Source organism: Phocoena sinus, chromosome 8 (genome assembly GCF_008692025.1).
Source record: "Phocoena sinus isolate mPhoSin1 chromosome 8, mPhoSin1.pri, whole genome shotgun sequence".
NCBI classification, from domain to species: Eukaryota; Metazoa; Chordata; class Mammalia; order Artiodactyla; family Phocoenidae; genus Phocoena; species Phocoena sinus.
Genome location: NC_045770.1, coordinates 56,814,385 through 56,829,557, shown reverse-complemented (window position 1 = coordinate 56,829,557; position 15,173 = coordinate 56,814,385). Strand labels below are relative to the sequence as shown.

Sequence of the window (15,173 nt, the reverse complement as noted above, 5' to 3'; positions counted from 1 at the left end):
GTAGGTGAAGAGGGACAGGATTGCCCTATACTCAGTGCTTTACCTGCCAAGTGGAGGGCAAGATTCAGGCACAGAGAAAGGCATCTGGCAGATAAGGTTTTGCTTGAGGAGGCAAATGTCCTTCCCTTCCTCCTTCCTTTACCTGGCTCCAGGGCAAGTGGGTTCAAAGCTTTCTACCAGGAAACAGATCCTCGCCAGGGCGGGGGCAGGGAGGCCTTGGGCTGGGCAGTGTGGGGTGGGGCGCCCTCCTCCCCAACCACTAACGCTTACTCAACCTCTGGCAGCAGCAAAAATCAGTAAGTAGGTGCCTCAGACCACGGCAGAGCTCAGAGAAGACACCGGAACCAACCAAAGAGACAGCATGGTGAAGTTTGCACCTTTGTCCGTGCCATGGGAGCGCAGGATGCAGACCTTTGTGGTCCTGCAGTGGGTTTTCTCCTTTCTGGCTCTGGGTAAGGTGGGCTGGGCTGGGTGGGTGGGAGGCAATGGGATTCTTCATCTCACCTGCTGGTGCCAGACTGGGTAGGGAGTGCGCCTCCCAGGGCTAGTGTTCAGCCTGTACACTGATGCCACTACACTGGCGTTAAACTGTGGACATACTCTTTACAGACTGGTCAATAGCCATTTCACACACACACACACACACACACACACACACACACACACACACACAATACACATACCCCATGTCCTCGCTCAGAAGCTCCCCGACATTTTGCAGCTAAAGCAAGCCCTCCAGTTCCCTAACCCCTAGCATCCCTGATGATTGACCTGTGTCTCTGCCCTAAGGGTTGTTAAAACATTTAAAATATCCCCGGTTACCCCATTCCACAGATGAGCAGAGAAGCTAATTGCCTTAAATGTCCAAGGCTGTAGGTCTGGACTCCTCCTACTGCCAGAGGAGGAGAGGGAAGGTGGTAGAAGGAGGGAAGGAGAAGAGAGGGCTGAGGGCATGGGAGGAGGTGTGGAGAAGGGGCAGGAGGCCACAAGCCGACAAGTAGGCTGGCTCCTGGGCAAAGGGCACTGGGGGCCCAGAGCCAGGTGGGCTGAGGCCCGGGGATTACAGGGGATGAGGGACATCTTGCCCAGCTGGCCTTGGGAAAGCTTTCCCAGCAGGAGTGTGTCTGACTGTCTGTGCCCACCCCCAGCCCAGCGGGGGGTCCTGGCAATGTCAGGAGCAGCACAGGGAGGTCAAGCAGCGCTGGGTCTGGAGCTGGAGGGAGGGTCGCTGAGCAAAGGGATCTGAGCCCACTCGCGCCACGAGCAGGAGCTTGTACCTTGTCCCTTATCTTGGGGACAAAGGGGAGCCCAGGAGGCTTTTTGGTACAGGAGTAACAAGGTCCAATCTGTGTGTGACAGGTCTCAGTGCCTGAAGTCTATGGATCTGCTGTGTTTGGGGTGTGGGCGTTAGACCAATAGCAGGGAGTAGCCGCCAGCTAGATCGGGGTCCCATGTGGCATGGACCAAATCCAGCCCACTGATTGTTTTTGCGTTTGTACAGCCCATGAGCCAAGAATAGTTTTTAGATTTTAAATGTTTGCGTAATTCAAATGATTACGTGCCTATGTAATATCCTACAAGTTGCCCCATATAGCCTCAGAGTCTAAAATATTTACAATCTGGCCCTTTAAGAAAAAGATTGCCTCCCCTGGTCTGGCAGTGAGTGGAAAGAAAGGGCCACTTTTCAAGGATACTTAGGAGATGAGTCCACAGGGCAGGATTTACAGACTGGCAGGAGAGTAAGGACTTCCAGTGGGGGAGTAAACACCACACATGTTGTGAACGGCTGGCTCACGCTGGACATAGAGCAGGCATTTTGGGGAGGGGCAAAGAATTGGCCGGAGAGGTCAACCAGGGCCTGTCACTGAGGACTCAGGGCCCAGAAACAAATACTTTCCAGTGGGTTACATGTTTACTCAGTTTCCTTTTCTCTCTATAATTCACACACTCACACAGGAAGAAGGTAAGCTCCATTCAAGTGGTCTTGTTCTCAGCTGCATCTCCAGCTCCTAGAAGAGTTGGTGTTGATAAATGTTTGTTGAATGAATGAATGTTGGGAGCATGATGTAGACAAAAGAGCAGAATTGAATGCCAGGTCCCATCCTACTAGCTTGCTCTGGGACCTTAGCCAATTTGCATACCCTCTCTGGGTCTCAGTAAAGTGGGTTCTTACATTTCCCCCCCTTGGTGTTACAAGGCGAAAGAAGGTGTCTTCCTTCCTAAGGGATTGAAAAGATCCCCAAGTTTGGGTTTTGCTTGCTGACAGGAGTTAAAAGGTGACCTCAGGGTGAGGGGGATGGTGGAGAGTTCTTTCTGTCAAGTGCAAGTTCCTCTTGTGTGGGTTTTGTCCTAACCTTAACATGCTATGTTAGTTACAAAAATGAATACGTGCTGTTGTAGCACATCCAAACGAAATATGTATCCTAAAAGTGAGAGACTTCCCCAAATCCTACCCTCCAGGGAGCCACTATTTTTATTTATTTATTTATTTTGGGCTGTGCCCATCGTGGCTTGTGTGAAAGCAGCCATGAAAGCGCGGAGTCCTAAGCACTGGACGGCCAGGGAATTCCCTCCAGGGAGCCACTATTAACAACTCTGTTTTATTCTCTAGAGGCGGTTTTCTGAAAGGGGGATCAACCCACATAGACTTTTGATTTTGCCCAAGGGCAGAGAGTCCTAGCTGAGATTCTTTACCATTTTCTCACATTAAATATTTGTTATGTAAATAAAATTGATAAAATCTAAGTCAACTGCCAAGCCATCCTTATCCTTTACCTCCTGGCGTCTGCCTCCTCCCTCCAGATCTGCAGGTGTCCTTCCAGCTTCGGTGCACGAGCGTCCACAAGGGTGGACGTTATTCTTCATGCAAATGGTGGCATTTCATTCCCACTCTTCTGCAACTTTCCCTTTCCAGTTTTTTATTAAAAAAACTTAAAGGCAAACAAAAAAGTGATCAACTCACCAGGAGTGTGGTTCGTCCTTTTCTGAATCCTCCAGGAATCACGAGGCTGCATGTGAGAGCATGGGTTCCAGCAGCCATTGGCCAGCAGGCCTGGGAAGGAGGGGAGCTGCCTGCGATGGCAGTGACTCAGGGCTGCCGCTCCTTCCTGATGTTCGAGAGACGCCAGATGAATGGGTTTGAGTGTGAAGCCTCCCCATTTTTCATTATTAGTGACTAATTAAATGCTATTTTAAAATAAACTACAGAGGTGGAAGAAACCCAATTGTCCATCGGTCCATTGATGGATGAATGTATAGCAAATGCCACAAATAACACAATGGAATGTTATTCAGCCATAAAAAGGAAGGAGTTTCTGAAACATACAACAACATGGATGAATCTTGAGGATGTTGTGCTAAGTGAGATAAGCCAGTCACACACACACACACACACACACACAAATACTTTATGATTCCTCTTATGTGAGGTTTGTGGACTAATCGAATTCATGGAGACAGAAAAGAGAATGGTGGTTGCCAGGGGCTGGGGGAGGGGGACATGGGAGTTTTTGTTTAATGGGTACAGAGGTTTAGTTTGGGAAAATGAAGAGTTCTGGGAATGGATGGTCATGATGGTCAATGTGAATAAACTTAATGCCACTGAACTGTACACTTAAAAATGGTTCAGATGATAAAGTTTATGTTACGTATATTTTACCACCATAGAAATTAAAAAAAACAAACAAGTGCCCCAAACACAGCACTGGAAAGTCAGCTCCACGAGGGCAGGAATTTTTCTCTGTTGTTCACGGCTGAACCACCAACACCTGGCACATAGGTGTTCTGTGTAAACTGAACGTCTGTGAGCCCCAACCTATTTTCTCTGTTATGAATTTTACTACTGTTCAGACTGGGTCAAAGGTCCCCTTCTCCTGGAAGCCTGCCAGGAATGACAGACCCAGTCTACCCTACTTTCAGATGCAATACAACCGGAAGCTGACCTTTTTAAGAGTGTGAGTGCATGGTGTTGAGTGGAAGGAATGGGATGGGGAGGGAGAAATATTCTCTGGGAATGATGTTCCATTAGCATCAGGTAAGGGTCAGCCCCACAGACCCCCTGACCCTGAGATGAAGCCAGGATTAGCTTGCCACAAGGGACTTGGAATCGTAGGTAAGAAGGTATTTCCTCACTTGACCTGGTCCTAGCCATGCTGCACCCCAACCCATGGGCCAGCCACAAGTTGGCCTCTTACTTCCTGCCTCCTTCACCAGGAAAGGGCGTGGCAGGCAGAGGAAGCAGCATAAGCAAAAGCTAAGAGATTGAAGGAACTCAATCTCTCAGTGTAGGTACACTGAGCAGTTTCATGTGGCCGGAGCATGGGGTGCATGTGGGTGAGTGAGACTGGAGTGGGAGGGGGATCAGACCAGCCGTGGGGAGCCTGAATGCCAGGCTGAGCTACATGGGCTGTTTTTAAAGTTATGAGAAAGCCATGGAAGGACTTTAATTAGAGGGGGGATCTGGCAGGATTTATCTATGGAAAGATGGGCGAGAGTGGACAGAGAGGGCTGGGCAGAGAGAATGTCTCCTTTTTCTCTGAGGGCCCAAAGGGTGGAAACGAGAAACAGTTAAACCGGTCACTTCTCCCCCAGGCATTTATTGAGCACCTGGTGGATACAGATACTTAACTGGACAGAGAGGAGGTGGAGGGGGAAGACTGGAGTGAATGAGGCAGCCTGGTGCAGTGGGACAAAGTGAGTTTGGAATTAGGCCTACCTGGCTTCAAATCCAGGCTCCCAGTATGACACTGGATGGGCTGCATCCCTTCCTCTTTGAGGGGAGGGGAGGCTGACCCCTTCTGCCTGGGGTGAGGGCTGGACAGGACAGCGCTGCTGGTGCTGGGCATAGGGGCGGAAATCCTTCCTTCACCCCTCTGACCACTGATGATGGTTCCTGCTTCCCTCCCCAGCCCAGATCTGCACTGCGGTCTTCATAGGTCTCCTGTTCACAAGATTCTGGATCTTTAGTATCCTGTATGCAACCTGGTGGTACCTGGACCGAGACAAGCCATGGCAGGGGGGCAGGCGCATTGAGGCCGTAAGGCGCTGGGTCATATGGAAGTACATGAAGGACTATTTCCCTGTCTCAGTGAGTAATGGCGCTGGCTGGGGTGCGGCCAGGACCGTAGTGCCCCACATGTCCGTGGGGAAGTGCGGCCCTGTGTGCAGTGAGCAGAATACTGGGCTGGGGGGTAGGAGCCGGGCTTCTACCACTATGTGGCCTGGGGAAGAGTCCAGCTTCTGTCTGGCCATGGTTTCCCACCTGCAGGGATTTGGGGCAAGTATGAGAACTGATGAATGAACAGGATTTGAAGGAGCTCTGTGGGCCATGTAGTGTGGCACACATATGTATCTTATAAACCCCTCAGTAGCCATGCTTGGGGGTGAAGGTAATAAACTTAAGGTCCTAAGAGACCCTCTAGCCCCACACTTCATAAGATGAGGAGACTCACCCCTAGAGAGGGACAAGGATGTGATCAAGTTCACATACAAAACTCTTTTACTGATTTAAAGTTTGTGCATTTAGTCAGTTTAGAGGGACAGGAGAGAGGACCCTGAACTTGTTCTCAGATTCTTCGCCTCACTCTGGTGTGTTAGGCATCCTTGGACAAGGCCTTGCCCCATTCTAAATCTTAGTTTACACATGTATCCAGTGAGCACACTGATCCCTCTCACTTGAGTGCTTTTGAGTCTCTGACTTTCTGACTCAGGGCACCTCATGGCCTTTTGGACACTTGACCCTGGACCCAAAGTTCAGTCCTGAGTGGAGCAGAATCCTTGATTGAGTGAACTGACCTTGGCTCCTTTCCTGAATCCCAGACAGACTAAACTCTTGGGTATAAGCAGCTGGGCAGGGATGATTTATTGTCCAGATAGGATGGGGAAGGCAATGGGGACTCAAGAGAGGTGCCAGGCAGGGGCAGGTGGCCCTCCTCTGGAAACAGGAGAGAAGAAACATATAGAGTGTGGCGTCTGGAGCTGAACAGACTAGGTTCTATTATCAGTTCTGCAACATACAAGTGGCGTGACCTTGGGTGAGTTACACAGTCTCTCTGAGCCTCAGTTTCCTCATATGTAAAGTGGAGATGATGCCACATACATCATTGGGTTGTGTGGATTCCATGAGACAGCAAGTAAAGCACTTTGTATGTTCTCAGTAAACTAGTAGTTTATGTTATTTTACTGAATTGCTGGGGATTCTGGGGAGATGTGGGCATGGCTGTGGGTCTAGGGAGGACTCTGATAGCCCAGAGACTGGCTGTTCTGCCCTTCACACCTGCATGGCTTCTCCCACCCCAATCTGGGAGCCCCACCTCTTCCTGGCCCTCCAGAAATTAGGTCCCCAGCTGGTAAAGCGATAGGGAATGGAGGAAACAGGCTCAAAGAGGGTAAACAGCTTGGCCAAGTCATGGGCGCTCAGCAGCAGAGTCAGAGTTCCCGCCTTGCTCCCTTCTGAGAGTTCTGGAGCCCAGCAAGGACTAGCAAAGGCTGGGCAACAGCTCGGGTGCAGGAGCCCTTAGCATCCAGTGAGCAGGGCCTCCTGGGCAAAGGGAAAGGGTGGGATGGGGCAGGGCAAGGCAGGGCAGCAGGGCAGGGGCTGGGCAGACGGCAGGAAGTTGGCTGGCAGAGGCTTCCATGCTCATTAGGGGTGATAGATGTTGAAGGGCAGAGCAAGTGGGCAGTGCTGAGCCAACCTGAGGGGCCCGGGTGGGGGCAGTCTTCCTCGACCCCATATCTGCTTCCTCTGCAGGGTGCCCTCCCAGGACCTTGTCAGCAGAAACGAGCAGGGTTTGCTGGGTCCCGAGGGAAGCCATGGGAATGTCATGGGCAGCGTCCCTCAACCCCACCCCAGGACTTCTGAGCTTTGAGATTCTGAATTCTCATCCCCCCACTCCTCTTCCCAGGCTCGCTCTTCTGTGCCAGGAAGGCCAGAGTTTCCATGGGAAAGTATGGCCTGTAGCCTGAGAGTGTTTGTGACATCAGCTACCAAGCCAAAGAAAACTATAAGTGGTTTCTGGCCTCAAGTAGAGCTTTGCAGATTCTGGCTCTGTGGTCTCACTCCACACTGTGAGCTAAATCCTGAGTCCACCAGGGAAGGAAAGGCGGCCTGCGAAGGGAGGAGCGCAAGCTCAGGCTCAGAGCCTGCCACTGCATGGTTTCTGAGCAATAGTGTGACTAAAGCAGAAGGTGCACCTGGGGATGAGGCGGGAGAGGTTTTTAGGGATAAGGTAAGGGAGGCCAGTGCAGGCCATTCCACAGAACTGGAGCTCTTCAAGTGAAAGCTCTCCAGGGGGCTGTCTTCCCGCCATCCCGTGACCTCCAAAGGACAGCATCTGGCTCTCTTTACAGCTGGAGCTGCTGCCAGTTTCGGGACCTGATGCTGAGCAGCTCTGTGCCTGTCCTACCCGCCATCCTCCTGCTGCCCCAGCCAGTTAGCCCCCCAGGAGGGTTTCTCAACCCTGGGACTACTGACACTGGTAGGACACTGGACTTGTTTTGCAGAAATTCCATGCGCACAGTGTTCAGGATTGTCGCCCGCTGCAGGCCTGTGGCATCACCACCTGCAGGGGGCGGGCAGTACCACCAAGAGACCTGCAGGGAGTGAGAAGATGAGCACTTTGACTTGCCTGTCCTGGGCTGGGAGCCTGCAGGGGTGGCGCTGGGGCCTGCGGATTCTGGACCCCACCACCTCCCTGGAGACCCTCCTACTCTTCCACATACTTTCAAAGCGCAGGCCCTGCAGGGATCTTAGGGTGACCAGGAGGCAGGGGGTCCTGGATAAGGAGTCCGCACTCTGCTGGAGCTCCCCACATTCACAAGCCTCTGCCTTCCCTGTCAAATGCATGTGGATCCCTGAGCTTCTATCAGTTCTTACTGTGATTTTACAAACTAGCATCTAGTGGTGAATTTCAAGCAAAATTAGGGCACAGTCTCTGTGTCTTGGAGCTTTCCAACCTCACCCTTAGCCTTCCTAAAGGGCTAAGGGTGGAGAATCAGGCAACGTTTCCCCCAGGAGGAGCTGTCTCCACCTCCTGTTACCCTTCTCGGCACAGCTGGTGACGTTCTGCACGCATCGTCTTGCTCTTTGCTTTTTCACCCGACAAGCAACTGTGGCATCTTCCTGTATCAGGACAGGAAGAGCGATGTCGTACATCCCTATGGCTACACAGTGGCCCATGAGTGAATGTTCCATAATTTGTCTAAATGGGCCCTGTTGATGGACATTTGAGTGGATGCCAAGTTTTGGTATTACTAAAAATGATACTTCAGTTAATAATCTTGTTCAGATGTCATTTTGCACAAGTATGAGACATTCTGTAGCTAACTTCCTCAGCAGTGGAGTTGCTGGCCTAAAAGGTCAGTTACGTTTTTCAATTGCAATATCGATAAATACTGCCTCATTGCGTTTAGGCAGGTTGTACAAAATTATTTTCCCACTAGCTGAGAAAGAGAATGCATAAGCAAGTGCTTCAGTGCGAGGAGCCAGGTATGTTTTTCAAGAAACACACCGAGATGGGTTCCTAAGGAAACACCTTTCCCAATGAGAATAACCAGAATTATCTCTGCTTGTTCTTATTTTCACGTCCAATAAATCCCCACCGAACGAGTGGAAGAAGTTTGTCCTCATCTGGGAAGCAATGGCGCCTCCACCTATGGTCCCCTCAGCCTTTCTGCAAAGGATCAAGGGTAACCAGAGGGCATACTGGTGGGGTGGGGATTTGCGGAGATCAAGTCCAGGTCATGGACAGGACAATTTGGGGCTGTTCAGCTTGGGTAGGGCAGACAGGATCAGACCCCCATTGCTGTCCCTTGGGTCCCACCAGGCTGCTCTGAGAGCAGGCAGCCAGGCCTCTGGGGCCCGAAGGCAACAAGAATCCTCAGGGTCATTCTGAAAATTTCAGCTTGGTGACAGGATGAACTTTCATGGTGTCAGAGCTGAGCCAGAGCGGAATGGACTGCTCACGCCTGCAAGGCCTGTGCAGAATTGTCAGGGAGCCTCCTGCCAGGGGCTTAGGGCTTGGGCCAGGGGCCTCAGGGCCTCCAACTCTGATGGCTGTGCCTCCCAGATAACGGGGCTCTGTAAAGGGCAGGCCCGGCAGTTACTGGCAGAGTGGAGCAGGGGTTGGTCACACACACAATCAGTGCCCCGGCAGTAATCTTCCCACACTGAAGCCTGTCCAGTAAACGGCGGGAGCAGCACTTGTTAACTCAGTTCCTCTCCTTCCACCCTCAGCCCACTTTGCCTGGAAGCTGCTAATGACAAACAGCTCTCCTCTCCCACTCCCTCTACAATATCTAGTGGGCTCCCCGGCACCCTCCATGCTGCAGGACTGACCAGACCAGGGCAGAGCTGCCAATGGGCAGGGGAACAGGTGGATGGATGGCAGTGAAGGTCTGACATGGGGGGAGCAGAGAACCACCAGGGAGACATTTGCATTGTACAGAGGGGTTAACAGGACTAGGGCCAGTCTCCAGGTCTGCACGCTCTTTCAACCACCCCGATATATCTTGCAAATGCTCACTCCCAGGTCCTAAGCGCCAAATTTTCTTATAGGGAGTTTTGTTAAAATAGGGCTCTTCAAGCAGAGTGGCACCCCTGTGTGGCCCTTGATGGTGTATGAGCTATACCAATTATAATTCAGTGTATCAATTATGATCACCCTGTCCTGTAGTCTTGGTAATTCCATGGCACACATGGACCTGAGCTTCTCAGCAGTCCTGGGAGGTAGGTGGGACAGGGTCAAATGTCTGCATTTGATAGATTAAAAGCCAGAGAGGGAAGCAATTTGTCCGAAGCCAGCAGCGAGTCTGAGACACAGATGGCACCACGGTCTCCCTAGATGCATTCAAACGCATATCTCCATCTTCATAAGAACCTGAGGCTCAGAGAGGGGGAGTAAGTTGCTCAAGGTCACACTGGTGATGGCAGAATCAGGGAGGGCCTGAGATCCAGCCCCGACTCACCAGGTTGCTGTCCCTGCAGCTGGTCAAGACCGTGGAGCTGGACCCCTCCCGGAACTACCTCGCTGGCTTCCACCCCCATGGGATCCTGGCGGCTGGAGCTTTTACCAACCTGTGCACCGAGAGCACCGGTTTTTCCTCACTGTTCCCCGGCATCCGCCCACATCTGATGATGCTGAACTTGTGGTTCTGGACCCCTTTCTTCAGGGATTGCATCATGTCAGGGGGTGAGTCTTCCCACCCCTGGGTAGCCCAGGAAGATGAGGGCTGGAGGCATGGAGGAGGGATTTTAAGGAGGACTTCTAACAATTCTGTACTTAATCCAAGAACATGTGTAGTGGAGAAGGAGGCTAGACCCAAGGAAGCACTTCCCACAGCTCCGTGCCCAGCAAGGAGCTCGGCAAGGGGTTGGGAAGAGGGGGAGGACTCAGTCCCAGTCCTCAGGGAACTCCCAGTTCGGGGGGTGGAGCCCAGAGCACATCCTCCTCCACCATCCCTGCCCCCTTCACACCATACTTGACCTTCTTCCTCTCCCCAGGGCTGGTCTCAGCAGACAAGGAGAGCGCCGCTCACATTCTGAACAGGAAGGGAGGTGGCAGCCTTTTGGCCATCATTGTTGGGGGCGCCCAGGAGGCACTGAACGCCAGGCCTGGAGACTACAGGCTGTTGCTGCGGAACCGCAAGGGCTTCATCAGGCTCGCCCTGATGCACGGGTATCGGGGGAGAGGGCTCTCGTTCAATTGGAGATTGGCAAGGATTGTATTTTAGTGGGAAGACAGCAGAGATGAATGCAGATCCTATTTTGGCAGGGAGATTTTTTTTTTAATTAATTAATTTATTTATTTTTGGCTGCGTTGGGTCTTTGTTGCTGCACGTGGGCTTTCTCTAGTTGCGGCGAGTGGGGGCCACTCTTCATTGCGGCACGCAGGCTTCTCATTGCGAAGCACGGGCTCTAGGTGCCCGGGCTTCAGTAGTTGTGGCGCATGGGCTTAGGGGCTCCGAGGCATGTGGGATCTTCCCGGACCAGGGCTTGAACCCGTGTCCCCTGCATTGGCAGGTGGATTCCTAACCACTGTGCCACCAGTGAAGCCCTGGCAGGGAGATTCTCAATCCATTCACAATGAAGATTCTGTGTTGGTGATGATGTACTGTCTCATTCCCAAATACACAGAGAAGAGTCTAGAAGGGAGATTTGGTGATTAAAGGGACTAAGTGTCAAGGGTCATACTGCTGAAAGCTTGCATTAGATCTGAGACGGAGGGGATCTGGGAGAATGGAGTTTGGGGCATTGCTTAGAACTATTCTCCTACCTTGGAGCATCTTTGAAGAATACAAGCTAACTGGGGCAGGTCAGACTTTTCCAAAGTTTGCAAATGTTTTTTTTATCTGGGACGACTCTCTGCAGCATTCTAGTCTCCCTGTCATGTTACAACTGCCAGGCAGTGGTCCTGAGAAGAGCTGGGACCTGCCCACAATCACAGAGCAAGGCCATAGCAGGACTGGGAGACACCAGAGGCCTCCTACTTCCGGCCCAGGGCTCTGTTCTCTACCCTAATTCCTGGTCACTGGGTCCCTGCAGGAAGCTAGGCGACAAGCTTGCACCTTCTTGCACCTCCTAACCCTCTCTCCTGTCTCCCGCCAGGGCCGCTCTGGTGCCGATCTTCTCCTTTGGGGAGAATGACCTATTTGACCAGGTTGACAACTCTCCTTGCTCCTGGTTGCGCCGGACCCAGAACCGACTGCAGAAGATCATGGGAGTCTCCCTCCCGCTCTTCCACGGCCGTGGTGTCTTCCAGTACAGCTTTGGTTTGATGCCCTACCGCCAGCCCATCACCACCGTGGGTGAGCCAAGACCCAGGCTGGGATGGGGAAACCTACAGGGCAAGGGGCCCAGGCTGTGTGCTGCAAGGGGACACGCACATGGGCCAGACACATCTTTGACCTTGTGGAACTCACATTCTAGACTGGGAAACGGTTACACAGGCAGATATAAGGCAGTCTGAGAGGAGAACTCTAACAGAGACACAAAGAACAGTAGCCACTACTGAGTACCGAGCACCTGCTGTGTGCCAGGCACTGTACTGGCTCCTTACATGCAGCAGCTCAGTTATCCCAACAACCTTGGAGGCAGGGACTGTCATCCCCATTTCACTGATGGCAAACTGAGACTCAGAGAAGTTAAATCATTTCCAGAAGAACACCCTGCCCTTGAGTAAATAAGTTGAGGTTTGGTCAGGATCTATTTGACTTTTTTATTATACCAAAGAAGGAGGGTTTAATTCTGACCAGATGATCTCATAAGGCTTATTGGAGAAGATGCATACAAGGGAAGGGCATTCCAGGTGTTAGAATTGTGTGTAAAGTAGCCATCAGCAGGCTATGAAAGAGAGCCTGAGGGATTTTCCTGTAAATAATGGGCATGGGCTTCATTGCATGGACTTAGCACCGTCTTTCCAGCTATTTGGACAGCTCATTTGCTTTCTTCTTGGATTCCACCTATGGAGCTTCTTGGATTCCACCTATGGAGCTCCACCATTGGAGCTTTCCTCCAATGGCAAAGCTTGTAGAGAGAGGTCTGTTCATCTCCAACCACCCAGTCATTCCTTAGTTGAGTACAGACTTGGTCAGTCCCCTACACCATGACTTTCTCTTGTTGTGTGGTAATATTTTCATGAATATAATTCACATGTGCTGCCTCCAGAGCCATTCCCAAGAGAAGAACACAGCAGCTTCTTCCTGAGCCAGGCAGAACCAGAGGAAGGAGGTACATAGGGCCTCCTGGTCCCTCCCTAGAAAGGGGGCACTGCAGGCCAGCATGGAGAGAGAGGGGGGAAGCAGGGCGCTTGGGCTGTGGGCCGCCTCCCCCCAAGACATACAGGCGCTTCCCATCACGGTGTCTGAGACTCCCAGAGCCACCTGGCCTGGAGGTTAAGAACACACCCCCAGGGCTTACCACCTGGCACTGATTCTTCCTGGCTATGTGACCTTGAACAAGTTACTTAACCTCCTTGAGCCTCATCGCCTGACCTGTCAAAGAGGAATAATAGCAGGTTCTATCCATATGGGATCGTTAGGATGATTATAGGAGATGTTGCTTGTAAATGCCAGCTGGTGGTATTGGTAATATATCAGGATCTTGGAGTTGCCCTAACATCTTAGAACTTATCACCCAAAATAGAATTGAAAGTGAGACAGTAAGAGCACTTTCCTGCACCGATGACCATTGTGGTGTGAACCCCAAGGGCACTGCAACTCCGGTGGTTCCTGCTCTGGGCCACCTCACTCCTTTGTGTCTTGCAGTGGGGACGCCCATCGAGGTGCAGAAGACACCGTGTCCCTCACAGGAAGAGGTGGACAGGCTGCACCAGCGCTACATGAAGGAGCTAAGCAACCTCTTCGAAGCCCACAAGCTCAAGTACAACGTCCCCAGTGACCAACACTTGGAATTCTGCTAGTGCCTCCCCAGAGGAGGGGCTGCCCTAAAGGGCAGGGCTGGCATTAGGGAGAATAGAGGGAGGGGCTGTGATCCCAGAAGGCTTCGCGGAGGTGTCCGTTGAGCACATCTCCAAAGCCTTCGATGACTCCTGCGTTTCTAACCCATGCCAGGCCCCGAGTCACAACTGGCAGCATGGCAGAGGAGGCCAGACTCTGGCATTGGTGATTTGCACTCCTGCTGTGACCCCTCTGCAAGGAGCCCTCTCCTTGGTCTGCCCGCCTGAGAAATGGGAGAGATGCTGGGAGGGAATAATGTCCGGGTTCTCTGTCCTCTGTGGTCCTGTCACTCAGTGGGCAGGAAATATTACCAGGTTTTTCTTCCTCTGCCTTGAGTGACAGCTGCAAGAAGCCACCAGCTGCAGCCCTTTCTCCTACAATTTCCCTCATCCTGCATCCTGCCTGTCCCAGCTCCTCCCTCCCTGAGCTGGAGAGGAGGGCAAGGCCACAAAGCCCCTGCACTCACCCTGGGCACCTTTGAGTGTCTGAGTCCTCTGAGCCCTGAAATGGCAGCCAGAGGGGTCCAGAGGTAGGGAAGGAGAATTGCACTCTGTCATCGACTGAATGACTGGGAGCGGACTTCTTCGCCGTCCTTCTGAGTCTCAGTTTCCCCGAGTGACTAGGATGACCTCTGAGTCTCAGCTCTGACGTCACATGGGCTGAGAGCTCCATGAGGCAACTCCTACTCCATCCTTTGCAAGTTCAGCCCTGACCTTGGTATAAAAAATGGGCTCCATAAATGTCAATTCATCAAATGAAAGATTCTGTTTTACTTTCTTTCTCATATTCCCCACTTCCACCTGGGAGCGCTGGTCAAAGCCTCACCTTTGCCCCCCAGCCTGGTCCCCCAGCCCTGCTGCCCTGTCTCCCCTTCCCAGATGGTGGATCAGATGGGCCAAAGAATGGCATGTCGCCTCTTTCTTCCTGACCCATCTACTCCAACTTACCACTTCTGGCCTGTCCTATGGGAGAGAAGGGGACTGGTTATATAAAGATACGGGGTAGCCCAGCCAGAAAACAAAGGCCAGTGAATATTGAGGAGTGAATATTCCTATGTGTCTACAAGCAGGGTAGATGGGGACACACCCCTGATGAGAAGAACTCTGGGTTCCTGGGTCTGTGACATGTGTCATTAGTGAAAGGACAGGATGGTAGGGTAGGACCAGTACTGTGAACTCCCACACCTGGAGCAAGAAAATAAGGCCTTTTCCCTCCAGAAGTTATAATCACACCCATAAGTACAAATGGGGGGCATTCTGAGAATGTAAATTTGGGCGTAAGCCTGGCCCAACCCTTTTCAGTGACTCTGGGCAAGTCACATCTCTTCCAAACTTCAGTTTTATCATTGGAGAAATAAGGATCACAATACCAAGCTCGGTTTTCTGGGTATAGATAGTATTATGACATAATTAGCCATTTCATGTCCTGTGAGGTATGGTAGGGAGTAGGTGTAATTAGGAGTCGGGTCATAGATGTGCCCAGCATCTCATGATGGCCTGTTCTGACCCTGTGAGGTGGGTGCTATAGGGTCACAAGGGAGGTGGGAATCAAGGGCATTGGGGTTCAGAGGGGGAATGATGGTTTCCACCAGGGGAAGACGGAGGAAGTGGCAGGTGGGCGGGGCTGTGAAGGAAGGGCAAGATTTGCCAAGGAGGGAAGGACCCGCCCGCTGGGTAAGGAGCCTCTGCAGACCTTAGTGGCTGAAGGAGGCAAGGATTTAT

At 51.9% G+C, this 15,173-nt stretch overlaps 1 protein-coding gene across 2 annotated transcripts; it reads left to right on the top strand.

Moving 5' to 3' along the window:
• Positions 1 to 290: 290 nt before the first annotated feature.
• On the top strand, positions 291 to 14,207 carry MOGAT2 (monoacylglycerol O-acyltransferase 2). Of its 2 annotated transcripts, none has more exons than XM_032641046.1 (6): positions 291 to 452; positions 4,908 to 5,086; positions 9,983 to 10,187; positions 10,499 to 10,673; positions 11,603 to 11,802; positions 13,261 to 14,207. In XM_032641046.1, exons 1-6 carry the CDS (start codon positions 362 to 364, stop codon positions 13,413 to 13,415), a joined length of 1,005 nt encoding a protein of 334 aa, XP_032496937.1. In that variant the 5' UTR covers positions 291 to 361; the 3' UTR covers positions 13,416 to 14,207. The 2 variants fall into 2 exon arrangements, with proteins under 2 accessions (XP_032496937.1, XP_032496938.1); XM_032641047.1 differs by lacking the exon at positions 291 to 452 and adding an exon at positions 4,258 to 4,332.
• Positions 14,208 to 15,173: the final 966 nt, after the last annotated feature.

Excerpts from the sequence above, each read along its gene's own strand:
- MOGAT2 (XM_032641046.1), top strand. The coding sequence starts at position 362 with ATGGTGAAGTTTGCACCTTTGTCCGTGCCATGGGAGCGCAGGATGCAG. Across the intron at positions 10,188-10,498 it reads GGATTGCATCATGTCAGGGG|GGCTGGTCTCAGCAGACAAG; the intron begins GTGAGTCTTCCC and ends TCCTCTCCCCAG. Across the intron at positions 10,674-11,602 it reads AGGCTCGCCCTGATGCACGG|GGCCGCTCTGGTGCCGATCT; the intron begins GTATCGGGGGAG and ends GTCTCCCGCCAG.